The sequence below is a fragment of the Parasteatoda tepidariorum genome, chromosome 5 (genome assembly GCF_982258835.1).
Source record: "Parasteatoda tepidariorum strain Cologne lab strain chromosome 5, Ptep-v5.0, whole genome shotgun sequence".
NCBI classification, from domain to species: domain Eukaryota; kingdom Metazoa; phylum Arthropoda; class Arachnida; order Araneae; family Theridiidae; genus Parasteatoda; species Parasteatoda tepidariorum.
Window position 1 is genome coordinate 47,759,696 of NC_141759.1, and position 20,584 is coordinate 47,780,279.

Sequence of the window (20,584 nt, forward strand, 5' to 3'; positions counted from 1 at the left end):
CAAGAACTACTATGATCCTTCATTTTTTTATTTGAATAATTTATGTAAAAGGTTTTCAGAAGAATAATGATTTTCAAACATTTTTTAATGATAAAAACTTTCAATAATAAAACACATGTTAAAATGAGTTTTAATTCTTCATGCTTTCCGTATCTATTATTTTTTGGTTTAAGTTTCTTACTGGGTTTTCAGAGAAAATTTTCAATACAAAAATTTCCTTATAAATTTTCAAGTTATAATATTTTAATACAAACATTTCGTACCGATGAGCAATCTTTATAACTTTTCCTACAAAATATTCTTCCTCTTTATACATCATTATTGTTTATGTGACATTTTATAGAATAACGTCTTATGCCCTATATCATCATAAAAAAAGACAACGATAAAACAGCTATGTTCTATAACTTAATCAATTTTTTTAAATACTTGTTTTTACTACAAACAAGAAGTTTAGAGGCGGGATGTTTAAAGGAGATAAAGCGCTTAAATCTTATTGAGGTGAACAAAGTTCGAATTCTGGTAGTAGCTGGTTGACAACTGCTCCCATCTCACCCCCAACCATGATGATTTAAAATATATCCAGACAAGGGAAGATCATATGGGTTAGAGTTTTCTTGTTATCGGGCTAATCATGAAAGATTTTCATGGTTTTCCTCTTCATTTAACAAAAATGCGTGTTGATTCCATCAAAATGTTCTCCAGTTGACCAATGTTTTTTGTTGTCTTCTGCATTGGGTTCAAAGTCACAAGGCTATACGAAATCAACATCACATTTAATATGAATCGGCTGTTCAACGACGGTGATAATTTTAAAAAAAGTAAGAAGCTAAAAAATAATATCTTTAATTATTCTGTATAAATGGTTGCACATTGTTTAATTTGATTTGATCATAAATTTTTTTTTAATTTGATTTGATCATTGCCCTCGTTTCCCATTATTTTTTGGTAGAAAGTCAAGTTCCCAGCAGAATGTTACAAAACTAATTCTCAGTATTGAAAAGGATGAAAAATAGTTCTCAAATGTAATTGCTACTTATTGTGAAAATTCTTTGCGATTTATGTTCTTTTAGATTCACTTTCTTTCATAAAACCTTTAACAAAATCTTACAATTTACTAGAACTGAAATATGCTGCTTCAGAAACTAGTTCCAGTGTCAATCTAAAATGCAAGGTATTTTTAATTAAAGATGACGTCTTGTAAACAGTCTGGATCGAAAACTATTGCAACAGAAATTCATGAAATTAGGCAGAGACAAAATGAAATAAGAGTTTTATTTACCACAAAAAAAAACTGTTTTTAAAATTACTACTAGATGGCGATCATCAGCCATCATTTTCATTAGCTTGGTCTGCCAAAACCCTATCTCTGAATCTTCACGATTTTCGATTCTATGGACATGTTAAAAACTTGATCAATGGTGATCTTCTCATGCGATTTCCGAACTTAAAAGATATCATAGCTCACAAAATGCATAATATTCCTCGTTCATAAACTACTTTCAATAATTGGACAGGCAATTCTATGCTTCTAGATGGTTGCAGGCAATGTTGGACATCATATACATATTTACAAATAGAAGCCTGTGACATTTTGCAAATTGTTATTCGTACATGTTCTCTATAAAGACATTTAATCACTTATTCGCGATCGTAACGCTCGAATTCGCCATCTGGGGAGAGAACCGGTTCCATGTCTTGACCCTTTCGCCTTCCTTTTCTTATGACTTTCCCCACGTTAATGGTAAAAGCGTGTAAAGTGTTGCCATAGGAAAAGAGTTCTGCTCTACGCTACCTGTAGCCCATTTCGACCGCCAATTCTCCATTTATTAATATATCTTCTATAATTTTTATTTACTAATTTATTTTTGTTATATAAAACTTCTATTATTTTATCATGTCATCAACTACTAATTTTTATGCTATTCGACACCATAATTTTTTAAGCCTAAACTCGAAATAACTTTGCAAAATTTTTATTCTTTCTATACAAAATTTTAAAAGTAAAACAATAATGTTAGGCAAAAGATAATACACAAAAAAGTAATATATTCAAAACAAAATGTTATGCGATGTCTATTTGGCATAAGCTATGGTAGAACAACAGATATATATGGATGGTTTGGAAAACGATACATCATGGACAAAGTTGTCAGAGAAAGACAGTACATTCAAAACATTGCAATCAGAAAAAAATACAGTCAATCATTCAGTAACTTAAATCCATTTCAAACACTAGTTTACTTTGAAGAATAATATCAAAAATTAGGAGGAGATATTTATTAACTCTGAAGAAAAAAAATCATTTTCATAACTTTTTTTAAGTTTTGAAAATTCTTAACTGTGTCTTACTATTTTTGGTAGTAAATATGCAAATTAAGTACAAATATTCTGTATAACCAGTATAATCATGAACTTTTTTATCATATCATTGAAATTGATGATTGATTTCTTTTTTTAATTTACTAATGAAGTTACTAAAGGAAACAAAGATGCTTCTTTCTTCCCTGCATTAGAGTGTATAACATAGAGTCTAATGCTGGGCAATTTTCTATAACTGTTTTATAATGAAATTTTGCTAGTAATGTACTGTAAATTCAAACTGAAATTATATTTACCAATAAATTTTGATAAACGAAAAAATAATAAGTTCAATTTAAATTAGCAGAATTTTACAAGCAAATTTTTATTTTAAACCAATCAATCATAAATTACAACAAGTATCAAAATTATAACTACAAATGAATGATAAATAAAATGTATGATTATGGAAAACATCAGTACTACTACTCCAATAATTAAGTTATTTGTTTGTTCTTGGTAGTATACATTATATAAGCTAACATAAAGAACTTTAACTTCTTTTAGAACTTATAAAAAAATTTATTTTTCCGTTGCCAATATTCAAATTATCTTTAAGAAAATTAAACAATTGGGTATACTATAGCCTACGTCACAGGTTGTGTTATTCCTACTAAATTTAACCCATGAACAGCATTTTCTGCGAGCCTAACTTCAAGCTACAAATAAACAAACGAAGTGTTTGATCGTTTAAATAGCTGCTCGCCAGATTTTATTGCATTATAAAGAAAAGTAATTGATATTCGATTTTTGATTAATTGATTTATGTGGATAGTGGCATAGAATTTAGCATTGCGTCATGGTAAATGTTATTCCTACTAAGTGGAAGTAGTTGTGTTTTTTTTTTATATTATACCCAATTAATATTTTTTTACTTCAGTAGTTCAAATCGACGATCTGTGAAAATGAAGTGATTAAAATTATAATTTGAATCATCCACACTATGGTATTTACTTTAAATGTAGGGGGTAGCTTTACTTTTATCATATTTCAAATCTATTAAAAAAGCAAGAAAGTTTAAATTAAATAGTGCTGAAGTATTTAAAAGTACCTATTATACAAAGCTAAAAGTTCTGAATGTTTTAAATTATTTGTAAATTTCATTTCTCGTACAAAAATAAGTGAGAACACAAAAATGCAGTAAAATAAAGATAGTCATGTTAAAATATAGAAAATGAAATATATTCTTTTTAAAATTAATTATTCAAACAAATCATTTTACACCCGTGATAACAAAATAATGGCTTATTTACATTCATAAACTAGATAGTAAATAATATAAGTCAAGCTATAGGTACAAAAACAGATAGAAAAAAGATTTATCAGCATGTTGTTTTAAAAACCAAAGTTATGGAATATATTTGTGAGGTATGCAAAACTGTATTCATAGCCAATCAAAATCTTTTAATGCTCTAAAAAGATTTAAACCAGTATATCAATATCTCAGTACAATAAACTATTAGCAAAGTTCTGAAAATATTGCAAAAAATAGGATAATATACAATAATCACATTTCCAACTTGATTCAGACTGAAGGTGTATTAAAAATGGTAAAAGTTGAAGAAAGGTGTGAGAAAATTGTTTTATAATTTAATAGGTGTTAATTAAGATCTTTCAGTAGTTAAAATATCATAAAATATCTTTAACATCTACTTATATTAACTAAAAATATTAAAAAATTAATCTGCTATTAAATACTAAAAAATGAATAAATTTATAATATATATTAACTTCATTTTTAATTCAGGTTCCTAATTCTGCACTCTTGAACTTATCACAACAACTAAACTTTAGCAGCATTTGTAAAATAAGTATAATAATCTTTAACCTTAGTACAACAAAATTTTCTAAATAACGAAATCTTTATCTGGAATTGAACAATTTTGGAAGAGAGAAACTCCGGAAAAAGATTTAATGTCAGACTATAGCAGAAAAATTATAATTCTTTACATTTAAGTTGAAAATTAATTAATTATTAGATTTAAAGTGGTTCTTTTGCAGTATAAGAATTTAAAATGTTACTTTATAATTGATTCTTTTTGTAAAATATTTAATTTTCAATGAAGCCATTCATAAATCTGAAACTTTCTAAAACTATAACAAAGAATATCATAATCTCTTTTGAACTCTAAGATATTTCATGAATAATACAGCAGTTATAAAGAAAATTTTAACCACTCAATGAATGATTTAAAAAAGTTCATTTTGTTAATAAAAATATTACAGAAATGTTGAATATTAGGAGATATAAGCTGTATTAATACAGAATTTAATTTTCAGAAATATTTAAGAAGGAATATTAGGCATACTTAATTTCTTTCATACTTAGAAAAAAAAGCACAGAAAGAAATATACATGGAGTACTAGCTATATCATGTTTATATAATACTGAAATAAATACATAAATAAGTATTAAATAGTTGCAATTAATTGTTTTTGTACAAAAATTATATTTTAAAAATAAAATTAGGAATTCACACCAAAATATAGATAAATAATTCTTGTAGATACATTTGACATGGCATAATATATAATAAAATACCTAACTACAATATGTTTTATCAACAACAAAAAATTAAAAAAAAACTGGGAAAAACCTATATCTGTAGTCATTATATACATAAATATACATCTTTCTCTTAGAAAAAAAAATTAAAAAGCAATAAATAATATCTTTAATTTCACATAGGAATTTAGTTAAAAATTGTACACCAAAATAAAACTAAAAACGGCAGTTCTAAAGGCACTTTACCATGCTTGTCACATTGTATGATTCTGTAAGTATCTTCTTTGGTTTAAAAGTAAAACTATTTACTATTCTATAAGACTAGAATGAAGCAATATTTACATATTAATAACAGTATTTAAAAGGAGTGCTACTTAAAAAAGAATAGTACATATTTCGCTTTACTCATGTCTAAAAATATATTTATTAGGCTTAGTAAAACAAGCAAATTAGTTTTTTGTTGCATTATGATATTTTATGGATAATGCTTCCAAACTAGGCATTTAATAAAAATTCAAAAATACTATACATATAAAATAAATTGATGTTTCTTAAAAAAAAGAATTTTTTTTAAAGATTTTTTGTACAGATCAATATGGTCAGCAATATGAGATACTAATACCACAATTTACAAGCTAAGAGGAACAATATGAATATTAAAAAATAGACTTAAAAAGATGTTAGTCAAAAATCAGAGAGTAACATAATTCAAAAGCAGAACAATGAAAATAGACTGTTAAAACATTCGTGTTTAAATCACATGCTCAAAAATTTATCGATAGCAATGAAAGTTTATTTATTTTTAATTTATTTATTGTATGTTTATGGGAGCTCTCAGAATACTGAAGTCAGAGGAGCATGATGCAAATTGTTAAAATTGGCTTGCCTTTTTGCAGAGTCTAAAAAGTTTGATTGGTTTAAACACCAGCGATCGAAAAGCCTTTATTTTTTCAAGTAGTCATTTACATAGCAAACTATTAGTTACAAATTTCAATTTATCATTTTAATTTATCATATGTAATGAAAATAGACTGTTAAAACATTCGTGTTTAAATCGCATGCTCAAAAATTTATCGATAGCAATGAAAGTTTATTTATTTTTAATTTATTTATTGTATGTTTATGGGAGCTCTCAGAATACTGAAGTCAGAGGAGCATGGTGCAAATTGTTAAAATTGGCTTGCCTTTTTGCAGAGTCTAAAAAGTTTGATTGGTTTAAACACCAGCGATTGAAAAGCCTTTATTTTTTCAAGTAGTCATTTACATAGCAAACTATTAGTTACAAATTTCAATTTATCATTTTACCAATTATAAGGAATTTATTAAATTTTTTTATAAATATACATTGATTTGTAATGAAAAATATTACAGAACAATGTACATACTTTTCCTTTCTTTATATCTTTTCCATTGAAAGGGAAATTGATATAAATATAAATTCATAAAATGAAAACTCATAAAAAAAATTAAAGACTAGATCTGCTTTGTGATATGTAATTAAACTGGTTAAATAGCATGCAGGTGGGAATAATTTTTCAGTTCTGGAAATGATGAATAGAGAATTTTCACTCTCTTTAAAGTTTTTACTCGCTACAGTTATAATTGTTTTGTTCTGGCAGATTTTTCTTTTTTAAATATTGAAAAAAATGCTATCAAACAAAGAATTATCAAGACGTGTTACAACCATGAACTGGGTTGTTTTGATAGTTGGAATTAGATTAATGCATTTAACTTGAATGTCGAAACAAATTGAATTATGCTCAACTGGCACCAGGTTTTAAAGTACTGACACACATTCAGAAAATGTAATCTTTGCTATGAATCAATAATGAAATGAGGCAGTTCAGGCAACAAAATAAGGCACATATACAACAAAATTTACATAAGATAAAAAAATTATTTACATCTGAAATTATATTCTTGAAAATCTCTAAAATATGTTGCAGCACTTTCTTAACTTTAACACATTTTTAATGGATTTAAAAGTAATTGAAATGACCCCTAAAGCTGATATTTTACACTTTACACTGAAACATTTTTTTACAATTAAAGCTTTAGTATATGTAAGCACGCTAAACAATTACAGTTATTTTTTATTTTGGAGAAATGTAATGCAGAAAATAGTGCAAAAAAATAGTTAAAATGAGACAATAATTTTATAAATAAATTAATACTGCTCCTATTGATTACCTCATAAATAGAGAAATTTAATACCTTTACTGGAAAAACAATGAAAATAAATAGAAACACCTTTTTCGAATTAACAACAGTATGAGGGAGGAAAGAGAATAATAAATTATTATAAATAAATTACAAATAAACAAGAGTTGAGATCCTTGGAAAAAGTTTGAAAAATAAATAATAAATTACAGTCTTATTTACATAATAGCATAAAATTTTTTGGTTGAGTCAATAATTAAAATTAGAAAAAAATTTGTTTACTAATTAGCGTGTTATAAAGCAGGCACTAAAGCTATGTTAAAATCCAAAGACACAAAATGTACAGGACATATGCATATAAAAAGTAGATTTATATAGGAATTAAATTTTGACAATTAATAACAGAGTTTTTAAAACTAATTATTGAATGCTTCAAAAATGTTATTCTACTTATACTATTGAATGCTTCAAAAATATATATTTATTTTTGAATAAAACTACAAGAGTTCAAAAAATTAAAGTTACATTTTTAATCGCTCTGTAGAAAATGAAGGATTTGGTACAGGAATTATATTTTTAGAACTAAATACTTTGTCTCTTTTTTAACTAATTATAAAATGTTTCAAAACATCTACATGTGCTTTTGAATGTTTCAAAAATATATATCTATATTTAAGTTTTAAATGAACCCACCAAAAGTCCTTAAACAAAGAAGACATTATTGAATTTTTCGGAATTTATAATTAAATTACAGCTGTTTAATTATTTACAAAATTTTAAGAGGCGAGAATATTTTAAAGATTTTTTTTTTTAATTCTACACTCGTTTTGGTTTAAATTGTAACAATTCTAGACAAGTTTAGTAATTATAAAACTTGTTATTTAAATTTTGACAGCATTAATACAAAATTTATTGTAATTTTAAAAACTATTAAAATAAAAATAAATATTGAGCATAGAAAAAGGATAAGTTTAGAAATTTCTAATATTGTAAAATTGCTGCAACTTGAATAAAATCAAACTATAATTTATTTAAATTAATCTTGCTAGCAAATTTTACTAATCTTGCAAGTAAATATTACAGCAAAATTCTAAAAAATTACTTATTAATCTTTGAAGTCTGATACTCAGTCTCGTGTGTACACTTTTTTTAAAAATGTACTACAAAGAAGTATTAAAATTTTAAAGTCAAGTGATTTAATATAGCCTCCTTTTCGGAGTCCAGCATGCATCTCTTTCATTACATGAAAAATTTAAACCTGCGATGAAATGTATCTAAATATGTAAAGAAAAAACTACAGATTGTTTTCTTTTAAATTTGATTTGAGTAATCAAATATAGTTAAAATATTCATTATTTCATACTTATCACACACTAGCAGATTGTATTTTAAAATTGAAACATGCCAAACTAGAATTTGAATCATGCATAGCATTATATGGAAATATGAAACATCCTATTAACAGTTACGGCAGTCATTATTCAGCGCATTGAGACAAAAAGTTCTGCTAAATAAAATTCAAAAAGAAAAACTGTATTTTATGAATATAGGAAAATTTTAAGAAAAAATTGTTAGAGATTTTTTTTAAAAATAATATCAAAGAAATGTTTTTTTTTTGCAAGCCTCTGATTCATTGTTCTAATTATAACTATGCATAAATCATTAGAATGTGATAAGACTGAAAAGATATATACATTGATAAAACAAATGAAATATAAAGTTGTATTGTAAATATATACGCATAGTAAAACATATGGATGGTTTTATTGATCTTAAGTAGTAACAACTATTACAATGAAAAACGTATAAATATTAGGTAAACAAAAAAAATAGTTGCATTGTGATTTATTCAAAACTATGCATAATCAGTTCAAACAATTTAGAAAAAAAAATCTTTAAAATACTGGCAAATCATTGATCTGACCACAATTGAAGACTTAAGCGGAAGAAGGTCCAAAGTGACATTTCGAAGAAATGTGAAAAAGTAAGTTATGGTCGGTATAAAAGTAAGTTATGACCAGCTGTATCTATAGAATTTTTTTTTTTTTTATGCAAGGTCAAAAAATAAGACAGTTTTTATTAAGAAAATGTGTTTTGTGAACACCTTTCTACTATAGGTACATTTTCTAATGCTGGAGCTTCTAAATTTATGAAAATGTCACTTAATCCACAAAGCTCTTGAATACTTGATAATTTAGAATACAGTACTGAAATTGCTGAAACTTTTTTTATTTAAATTCAAAAGACTTTTTCAAAACAATTATTAAGTTATATATGATAAATAAATGATATTAAAAGAAACATATTGTAATTCTGTAATTTTTATAAGCTTTTTTCCCAGTACCAAATTTTTAAATTGCTAAAATTGTATTTGAAAGCAATAAAAAATTATCCTCTTACTTCCGTTAGTCACTATAACAAAATGAGCTTTTTCAGGTTCTTTTAAGCACCGTGATGAAGTTAATGAGCAATTACTTTTTTCATCCTTTTCTTTTATTTCTCAAAATACAGTGATAATGCATATTTTGAATATTTTATACATCATAAACATTGCAACTTTTTTTTCATACATACAATAATAAAGAAGTTAAGTATCATTACACATAAAAAAATTATATTAACAGTGAATTATTAGTTACATCAAAACTTTAGAAACCAATTTAAAATAAAAGGAAAAAAGAGATTTATATATTGCTTAGTAACTTAAGATAAGATTTTAAAAAGAAATTAATGATTAACATACCAATACAACAATATGAAACAAACAATATATAATAAACATAAAAACATTAAATATATATAACATTTAAAAATTAAATAACATAGAGTCTTTGGTTGGTTTATGTAGTGGTTCGTCAATATCCGCTACATACACGTATCTTTAAAATACTTAAATGAAACTATTCAATATACAAATGAAAGAATTAGCATGTTCAACATACCATTTTTTAGGAATTATAGAACTTAAGAGCCATCTTCCCTTACCATTTTGGATTACTTAGCATTCATTTATTTGCTTTGTTCTTAAACTTTTGATAACAGAATAATATAGTTCACATTTGCGACCGGGTTGAATCTTGAAGAGTGAATATACATAATCATTTTAACTTCAAAATTAAATAAAGATGATTAAAACTTTTTTAAAATTTTCATCCAGCATCTGACAACCTCCATTGACATTGAGTTTGGCCACAAGGGAAGAGACCTCTTAAGTAAAGTAAACTAATATAATTTGTTTTAATGAGCTATTTATCTTTCAGAAAAAAATATGATGATAAAATAAAAACATCCTGATTTCTTGCATATCTCCAAATAGAGGACATGAATAATGCAAGAATTATATCACAGTTCCTGAAAAATGAAATCAGGATTACAAGAAGGAAGTAATAAGGCATTAAAATAATTGAACATTATAAGCTCAATCAACTAAAATAATTTCATTTAATTTATAGATTATTTTACTTTATAAAAAATGTATCAGAGTAACTTAAAATAATAAAAAAATACAAAGAAAGAAATATAGAATTTAAATTAATATAAATTGTGTCCTTAACAGAGTATTCATAGATTCAAATAGTTTTAAAATATTTTCTCTTTCCCTTGATGTCGTCAAAAGAGTATCAATAACGTTCCATATTTCAAAGATATATTCCTTTCTTTTATGGTTGGATTTTTAAATATAGGGTGAGTTTGGTAAAAAAAAAACAAAAAAGTACATGAAAAAATCGCGTAATTGAAAAAATATTTGAAGTTTGAGCAGGAAAAAAGTGTATGAGTGAAGCGTATTCATTCACAGAATGTCATCGCGACGTTTTAATAAAAAATATCGATGCGAGATTTTATTTAAATTGTGTGAATCTCAATCTCAATATGTGATTTTTAAATCACGCGAATATGTTATCTCGATATTTAATTTTAAAATCGCTTGAATACGAATGTTTGGTTTTTAAATCGCGTTTGAACGAATCTCTATGTTGGATAATACAAATCTCGATGTTCGATTTTAAAATCGCATAAATACAAATCTCGAAGCTTGATTTTAAAATAGTGCAAAATCGAATCTCGATCTTTGAACTTAAAATCGCGTGAATGCGAAGTTCAATGTTAGATTTTAAAATCACGTGAATACAAATTCTCATCCCCGGCACCAGCAAGTTTGAAAGTCAAATGCTATTACGTAATCACGGAAAAACTGCAGCTGTGTGAAGCAAGGAAAGAAATTCTCATATAATTTTCTAAAAGATTGACCTAAGGTTAGGCTTAGGAAATTTTGACCGTTTTCTTTTTATTTATTATTTTTTTCCTTTTCTAGTAATATTAAAAAAAATTCCGCGAACAGCGTCTGTGTATATTATACATATCTGACTAATAGAAATAGGTTCACTCTTTTTCATAGTAGCAGCGCAGACAATCTTGGACTTACGCTCTGAAGGAATTTTCAAGAAAGCTAATAAGTAAATCTAATCCGCACAACATAAATAAAAAAGATATAAATCGAGAAGGAAAGTTTCACAATCTGTATAAATTTTAGGTCCATCAGTAGGTCAGTAAAATTAGATCATCTGAAAATTTCGCGGATAATCCGTAAAAGTTGGCAAGTAAAATATGTTATCAATAGGATTAATTCTAAAGTTGGCAAAGTAAAATATATTATTAATAGGATTAATTCTAAAGTTGGCAAGTAAAATATGTCATTAATAGGATTAATTCTATCTTCAAAGTAGGAGAATTTTCAATTTTCATTTTTACAATTTCTAAAATCAAATTATGAACACAAACTTCAGCCAGACCTTTACAAGGTTTGAAATGAAAGAGATAAATTTGAATGCATACTCATTTCAGACAGGTATTTTTTCTTTCAATCTGATTCGATTTTTTCTAACTGGTTAAGTCTATTGTGCATAGAGCGGAAGAGCAAAAAATAGTTACCTTTTTGACCATGGTTAATTGTTTATTTACAACTATAACAGATTAGGTCACCTTTTTCACTTTTTAAAAAAAATTATTTTAACACTAGGTTTACGGGACGTGTCATTTTGACGCATTGCGAATTTTATAAGGAAAATTACAAAACCAGTTTGTATTTTTAGTTTATATCTTGTAATAACTTTTATTCATTGATCGAGGTAAATATATATTGAAATCTATTTTCTTCAAAACCGTTGAAATATTGAAATTCTCTTTGTGGTATACCTATCTCTATGGATATGCGCCAATTTGACGCGATCGTAATTTAGACAAAATTTTGAGTAAACATGCAAACGTCACATCAATAATAAATAGGAAGTGTACCGACAATACTTCGATCCGTTATCCGATATCGCTATCTGAAATGAAACAAGGAATAAACAACTGTTGCTGATAAGGAATAATAGAAAGAACAAACGCAGAATGTCAATGATGTCAAAGTGAAGTCAATTCATCAGAGAGATTTGTATGATAAAATTATTGAATAATAAAAACTTTCCATAAATATATATCTCATATTTTAATTTTTTTCTTATAATATATAATTACATTGCTTTCTGAGTGCTGTTATATGTATTCGTTCATGCGTCAAATTGATCCCTGTTCATAGAGATAGGTATATAAGAAACGCCGTAAACTTAGAGTTAAAAGGAGTGTAAAAATCAAGCACTCAAGAATAATTAACGTGAAGTTAAATATAAAAATATCATGGCTACATAAAAAATTAATTTAAAGTCCAATTAGTTTTAGAGTAAATAGAATGTATATAAAAATTTTTTAGATGGAGCCACATGGGCACCCAAATTTCTTTGCATGTTTCAAATTTTTTTTTAACATTAGCTCAGTTTAAGTTTATTAGTAATTTAATAATTTAAGTTTATTAGTTTAAATTCATTAAAAAAATCGCGTTACATCATATACAGTGGATGGAAGTTTATTTTCAAAATCTGCTAGTATATTTTCATCTTTACAAAAAGTAAAACATAAATAGATTTTCATTAAAAAAAATATCAAATGTTATTTGGAAAATATTTCCTTACCTAAGCAATTGGATCTTTCTTATCTTCAGAAAGGCTGCCGTAAGTGTGAACATATGCATTTTGCAAAGGTGATGCTTCACGAGAAGGTACTCGTGAAACTTCTTGAGCATGAGAGGCGAGGGCTAAGTTCATTTTTCTTGGTGCATCTTCAACAACATTGTATAAGCCAAATATATGCCTTGGATTTAACCAGGCCACTAAACCAAGAGCAAACTAAAAGTAGTGAAATTTTTAAATAACTACTCAGAACTGTAAACTGTTAAAAAAATAGCAAAGGAAAACAATAAAAAAATATACAATATTCAATAGCAGATAATAATTGCGAAGTGCTTACTACAGAATTTAAAAATATTTAATGATAATATTGAAATCACAGCAAATAATAACAGTTTTTAAAATATTAAACACACATATCACATCAAATTTTAATAGAAATTAAATATTAATAAAAAAATGTGATTAAAAGTTAAGTACAGTCTACACTCATTAGTAGGACTCTCTATTATAATAACCCTAATAAATTTTGTTTACTATTCCATACATACAGTATTAATTTTAATATTAAGTACTATGCCTACACTAAAACGTTCATTCCAGTATAGCAAAATACATATAGTTTCATTTTTTTCAATAAAAATTACCTCAAAAACAAGTATCAAATGATTTTGCTCTTTTAAAATTGGAAGCTTTAATTGACAATTAGTCATTGATTTAGTATAAGTCTTACAGAAATTATTTAAACTATTATTTCTTTTGATGTGACCAACTCCTTAAATGACCAACCTAGTAGCCAACTCCTTAAAATTTCCTTACATTATAATATTCCTTTGAATGATAGAAGAGGAAAGGACCCTAGATTCTTGTCCTAGATGTGCTTAAGTCAAAAAAATTATGGAATATGGATTACTATACATTGATAAACAAAACTGTTTATTGCTCAATCATATGGAAATCCAAATATATTCACATTACTAACTTATCAATACACTAATTTCTAAGGCTAATTTCTAATATGCTCATTTTTTAACAAAATAATACAAATATACATAAAGAATTTTTTGTATGTTTGAATATTTTTAAAAACTGAATATCTGCATTCCATATATATATTTTTCAGCTAATTTATATGAAAACACTATATAATGCATATATTGCATTATCTGATTCATGTTTTGAAAATAGAGTTTCTCGCTTCAAAACAAAATATTCAAATTAGAAATTAAATTATGAAACAATAAGTAGACAGTTTCTATTTATTAATTTTAAATTTAAAACGTTTTAAAATCAATTCTAATATTTCATGAATTAAAAAATATATATATTAAACACATTTTTTTAGAGTAAAAAGAGAGTATTTAAGGTGTAAAAATGCCGACAATTGGACACTGTTAATAAGAACATAAATAATTTTCCTTGCAAAATTATTGAAGATATTACTAAAAGAGATAACAATTTTCTAAGAGAAGTAAAGATATAAGTAAAACACACTTTAATAAATATTACTTTATACTAAGATGTGATATATAAAAATAAGTTTAATTTAAAACATGATTTTTTATGTCTTAAACTTGCACAACTATTAAAGTTTCAAAATGTTCTAGATTCCATGTTACATCCAAACACTTTGAGTAAAAAAAAGCAATAATTTGAAAATAAGAAAACTTAAAGACAGAAAATCTAATAACTAAATAAACATTTATACTTACAGCGAGTAATGTGCAAAGAGCCATGAGTGAAGCTGCTTGTGGAAAAGAGTAAAAGTCACATAACACACCTCCAAGAGAAGGTCCTGTGACCTCCCTGCAAGAGAAGAAAATATCTTAAACATATTACTAAAAAAAAAACATTAACATTCAAATAACAAAAAAAAAACATAATAATGACAATTAAAACATAATAACGATCAATAGCATTGACTCTTTTTAAAATATAGGCTTTTTATTTTAAAAACAGTATACATGTTTAAAATAGAAAGTGTTTCAAAGATGTTACTTACTGCCCACATATGCATAAAAAATATATATTAACAACGATGTAGTATTCAAAAACATGCATCTTTGTATGTGAACCAATTTAAGTGCTATACAAGAGTCACAACCATTTATTATAAAAGCTTTCAGTTTCAGAAAACTTCTACATTTATTGAAAGTTTAAAAACAATCATTAAAATAGTTAGTTATCATCAGAATTAGTAGATGCATTAATTTCCAATCTATCAGAGTAGTTAAAAGAGAATTTTTAGAGGATCTAAATTTAAACATGAATAACAGTAGTAGGGAACCGATTATCCGGAATGATCGGGACCTTCGCTATTCCGGATAACTAATTTTTCCGGTTTTCTGAATCGCTACAAAAAGCCGTTTTTTTATTGTTAAACCCAACTTAAAAAAATAAATATTTGGAAATAATCTTAAAAGGAAGAAAAAACGATGAAGTAATACACTAATAATTATTTCCAAAATGATGGTAAGGTAAACATCTTTCAAAAAAGAACGAAAAATCCTAAAATCTTATGAGGAAAAAAAAAATTTTTTTTTTTAAATGGCGGGAAAATTTATTGAATTTCGTTCCGGTTTTTTGGTTTTCCGGTTTTCTGATTTCCGGATAACGGGTTCTGTACTTAAAAATATTAAAATACTAAGAAATCATTGCCTAGCTAGATATATTAAGTGTTTGTCAAGCAAATTGAAATCTTTAGACTTAATGTGAATACATAAACCAATATAAATTTTTTTATGTTATCCTAATTTTTTGTAAGCTTACAATAATTAAAAATTTATATATATTTAGCAAATGTATCTTATTTTAATTAAAAGTTATCATTATATTGCTTCTAAACAGAGAGTCATAATGATAAACTAGAATTGCATTTGATTTCAACCATTATTGTTATAAAATAAAATCTATTGAATAGTATGAAATTTTAGGGGTTTAAAGAAAATAAAATTCGAGGTAATAAGAAAATAAGGGTAATAAGGAAATAAAATTTGAAAAACTAAAGAAAAAGCATATGAAAATTAAAGAGTGGGCTCCTCTTAATTTGACCATGGATAATTCAAAAATAGTACTGGATAATTAAAACTGGATAATTTTAATTATTTTCTTAATAAGTGCCTCAAATAATTTTCATAGTAAACTGTCAAATTAACACACTTATGATATTGTTGTATTAGATAATTATTGCAACATAACAGTATTCAATAAACACCACAATATTATTAGATTTAATAAATATTACAATAAAAAAAGTACCCAATAAGTATCACAACATTATTGTATCAGATTATTATTGCTATGTTATCATATTACGTTTATATAATGATTGCTACATTATCATATTCGCTATGGATTGCAATATTATTGTATGCTCGTTATTTATAAAAAGACCCTGTATCTGGAATATATTATGGAAACAAATTGTAATATATAAAATATAGTTATGACACAGAAAAATATTGATACTTTATGATACATTGACATTGCTCAGTTTTAATATACATTATGCTTACCCTAAAGAATACACAGAATTCCAGAGACCGGATACAACACTGTATGTATTGATATCATCTTCGAAACCATTATTCCTGGTTAAAAAAAATAATACATTTAAAAATGCTTAGAAAAATGCTAAAATTCATTTTCTAAGCGTATAAATTTGAACTTACATGCATACAATAAACATGCTCTCAAAAGTGGGAATCAGGGCAACAGCAATGAAGATTCCTAAAAATCCTAAAGAAGCTATACTCAACCAAAGACTCCTAAATGACAAATAGCAGAACATAGAAAACATTATTCAAAAATTCAGTTATTTTTCATAACTTTATTTTTTTATAACTTTATTTTTAACTATAATATTTCTTAGTAACTAACATGTTTAGTTTTATGCATAATTCAAATCAAAAAATTATTTAATTTTTTCATACATATTAATTGCAAAATTATAAAAAAAACTAACATGAGACAAGTAAGATGTTTTTAAGAACAAAAAAAAATTATTTTTTTCATATCATAAAAAATATTTTATTTTCTCAAGTAAATATGTTTGAATATTTTACTAATGTATCTTTGACCTGTGTATAGCCTAAAAATTATTCAACTGGTTCATTCCAATTAATCAAAATTTAATTCTTATGTTTTTAAGTGTATTACATTAGACTACTGTCTGTACATTAGACCACTGACTGTATATCAGACCACTGTCTGCGATTTAAGAGCTTACAAATGTGAAGTGTTGCTACAACTCACTCACTACAACCCGTTCTTTTATTCAAATTTTACTACGAATTTTATATTTATTTGTCCTGACTGCACTCTTCTGCTTTCTGAGTAGGAAGGATTCTTTTTTTTTTTGGAAATTGAAGTGAGCCCATAATAAAATATAAGTTTTAAGATTTTTCCCTTTTTTCAGTAATATAAGTTTAATAAAATATAAGTTCTAAGAGTTTTCCGTTTTTTTTAGTATCCCTACACCAGTTCAGTTATCCAGTTATAGTGAGCATACAGCAGTCCAGTTATAGTGATCACTCTAAATTATCTAAATTAATATTTGTATTTCCTTGCTTAATTTGTTATTAATGTTCTGCCACGTGGTCAAATTCATGCAAAAAATAGTGCTTAATAGTCAACAAAATAATCAACATTAAAATTATGTAAAATTAATGAACTTCTTATGATTCTTATTTCTAGACAAACTTTATGTTTATATTTCTGCTGTATGTTAACTATTTGAAAACATATTTGTAGCCAATTTAAACTCGCAACCCTACCTTTGAAAAATTCACAACACATTTCACAATTTAATATTCCACTCCACATCACCCAAATTATCACCACAAATGTGTTGGTTGGTTGGTTGGTGTCGTATCCTCTATAGAATCATATTTCATGGTGTGCTTGAATAGTTTTTGTTATTTCTATGGCATTAAAAGAATACAAATCCTCTTCTGTGGGGTAGTTCAAAAGGTGAAGGCCTGCAGCGACTGCAGGGCAGTTAAAAACATGATATGGTGTCAGTTCCACATTAAGACAGTTGCCACAGTTTTGATATTTTCTAGTCTTATCTGTAGAAATTTTCATGTAGAAATTTTCACCACAAATGTGTGAATGAATAATTAAAATCAAAGATCAAAAAATTTGTAATTAATTATGCTTAAAATCTTGATAAGAAGGTTTTGGTTTTTTTTTTATTAAATTAGGAAACAAAAAGCAAATTTAATATTTTAGCATTTCAAAGTTCGGAATCTTGATTTTCTTTCTTTAGCATTTCATGAGATAATTATGTAAACTTGAATTCAAACTAAAGTTTAACTGATGAAAGTTTAAACTAAGAACATCAAAAAACAACAACACAAAATGAAAATTCATTAAAGTTGAAATTTTTGCAAGGCTTGCAGAACTTTTTTAACAAGCAAATATTAAAAACCACTATATAACCTGAATTAAATATGAACAGGATTCGAAAGTTAAGATAAATTATTATATATATTTAATATATTATATTATAAACAATATTGAACTACAATATCAATACAGACCCTTGAATAGGTAAGATTTCTGAGGGACCCAACAAGAGCATTGACACAGTAATAAAAAGGAGACCAGAAAGCATGAGAGGATATTTATTTTCCTAGAAAAAAAATATATGTACAATCAATCACAAAATTGAAGTTTAATTTGCATTTCCTGCCTAAGAGAACAGTAGGCATTTCAAAACTATTAAAACATTTTAAATATCGTTAGGATATTTTACTTTTTTAATTAAAAGTCATTTTATTTTTTCATGATTAAAGTTCTCAGAAATTACTTTATTTGCAATGCAAAATTTGTGCAGTTTTTTGTTGGTAGAAGTAAAAGTACCTTTTGAATAACAGTAATTTTAAAAACATTTATTTGTGCAAATTATAATGTACTTAAATATAATTGTATTTATACAAAAGAGTAAGCAAAATTCTTGCAGTATCAAATACATGCTTATTAGTAAACAAAAAATTGGTTATTCAAAATTGGTTATTCAAAAAGGAAACAAGTATTTTATTATTCTTCATACAAAAAGCAGCATTTCTAAAAAAATTGATTTTTTCAAAAATAGGTTTACAATTTTGAAACATAAAATTCTAATAAATTATAAAAGTAGGAAATATTGTTCTCATATGAATATAACGTTGGTATGTACTTATGTTTAAATTCTGGCAACATCACGGTATGACCAAATTCCTCAAAAATACCATTCACTTTTTCTAATATGCCTAAGAAATAAGTTTTTTTTAAAAACGATTTTTTAAATAAAACCTTTGAAAACTTAGAAAAACAAATAATTTTAAAATATTTAGAATTCATAAAGTAGATAAACAAACCAAATAAATAAAATAATAAAAATATAATAATAAATATATAATAATAAATATATAATAATCAGTCTTACAAGTCTTACTTAGTCAGTTATGTGATAATAATTGTGAATTTTTTAAATTTATTATTAATTGTGCATGTTATTTCACTTCAGAAACTGATTCAAATTCAACAATAATTACACTAATTGTAATAATAAAAAGGATTTTATTTCATTGTGGTTCAATGGTTAAATCCAAACTGAAACTTAAGAAGTGAAGAAAAAAAATAATAAGAAATTGTTTGCGCTCAGCGCCATCTGTTATTATAAATCCTCAACACTCCCCACTTGAACTCCTCCGAGTTCACTAAAATTTTAAACATAAAAATTAGACAAAAATAACATAAACATATTAAAAAAAATAACATTTAAATGCAAATAAATTTGAAATGAGATGCAAATATTCACTTGAAAGAAAATTAAAAAAAAACATAATCTAATAAGAAAATTAAAATAAAAACATTATCATTGTTCATTTCAGTCATTGAGTTCTAAAGGATAAATAAGTTGTACAGGACGTTTATACTCGCCGTTGGATTTGCGAATAAGGCAAGATCTTACAAGTCCATCACGCCCTTGAAATACTTTTGTTTTGATACCTATGTCCCATAATAGTTTTGATTTTGTGGTGCCCTCCATCATAACCACATCTCCCACTTTCAAACATTTTGTTTGGTTAGGAGAAGTGAAGTTGTGTGCAGATCTCAAATTAAACAAATTTCGCTCCTTCCAGCGCTTCCATAAATTAGCCAATAATGTAGCTTGGTATTCTTTTCTTTTTATAAGAATCTTTCTGGTGGATTCTCTATGGATGGTTTCTATGAAATGGGCTGGATACTCTGCCTTTTCTTTACCAGGGGTTAAAAATTGTGATGGGGTAAGAATTTCCGGTTCACCAATTTCGTTAGTGACGTAGAACAAGGGTCGAAGATTAACGATGGTTTCGATTTCAGTCAATATAGTGTTCATCTCTTCAAAATTTAAGAGAGCTTTTCGAAGTATTTTCTTTAGAGGCTCTTTGACACTTTTTACCAATCTTTCATAAAATCCTCCCCACCAAGGGGCAAGTTGGACGATGAATTTCCAGGATATTCTTTTAGCAGCAAGAAAGTTTTTGAATTCGGAATTTTCCAAAATATCAAATAATCTCTGAAGCTC

General features: G+C 25.9%; 1 protein-coding gene across 4 annotated transcripts in view; it reads right to left on the minus strand.

Annotated features, from left to right (window-relative positions):
• Nucleotides 1–9,513: 9,513 nt before the first annotated feature.
• Nucleotides 9,514–20,584, minus strand: part of LOC107455362 (MFS-type transporter SLC18B1) — a 32,798-nt gene continuing 21,727 nt past the window's right edge. For all 4 annotated transcript variants that reach the window (XM_016072893.5, XM_016072892.4, XM_043041125.3 and 1 more), the window contains exons 10-15: nt 18,573–18,664; nt 16,701–16,796; nt 16,545–16,619; nt 14,742–14,835; nt 13,036–13,248; nt 9,514–10,378 (exon numbers count right to left, since the gene is read on the minus strand). In XM_016072893.5, coding sequence (XP_015928379.1) covers nt 13,036–13,248; nt 14,742–14,835; nt 16,545–16,619; nt 16,701–16,796; nt 18,573–18,664 — 570 coding nt within the window. In that variant the 3' untranslated portion in view covers nt 9,514–10,378. The remainder of the gene's footprint in view (nt 10,379–13,035; nt 13,249–14,741; nt 14,836–16,544; nt 16,620–16,700; nt 16,797–18,572; nt 18,665–20,584) is intronic.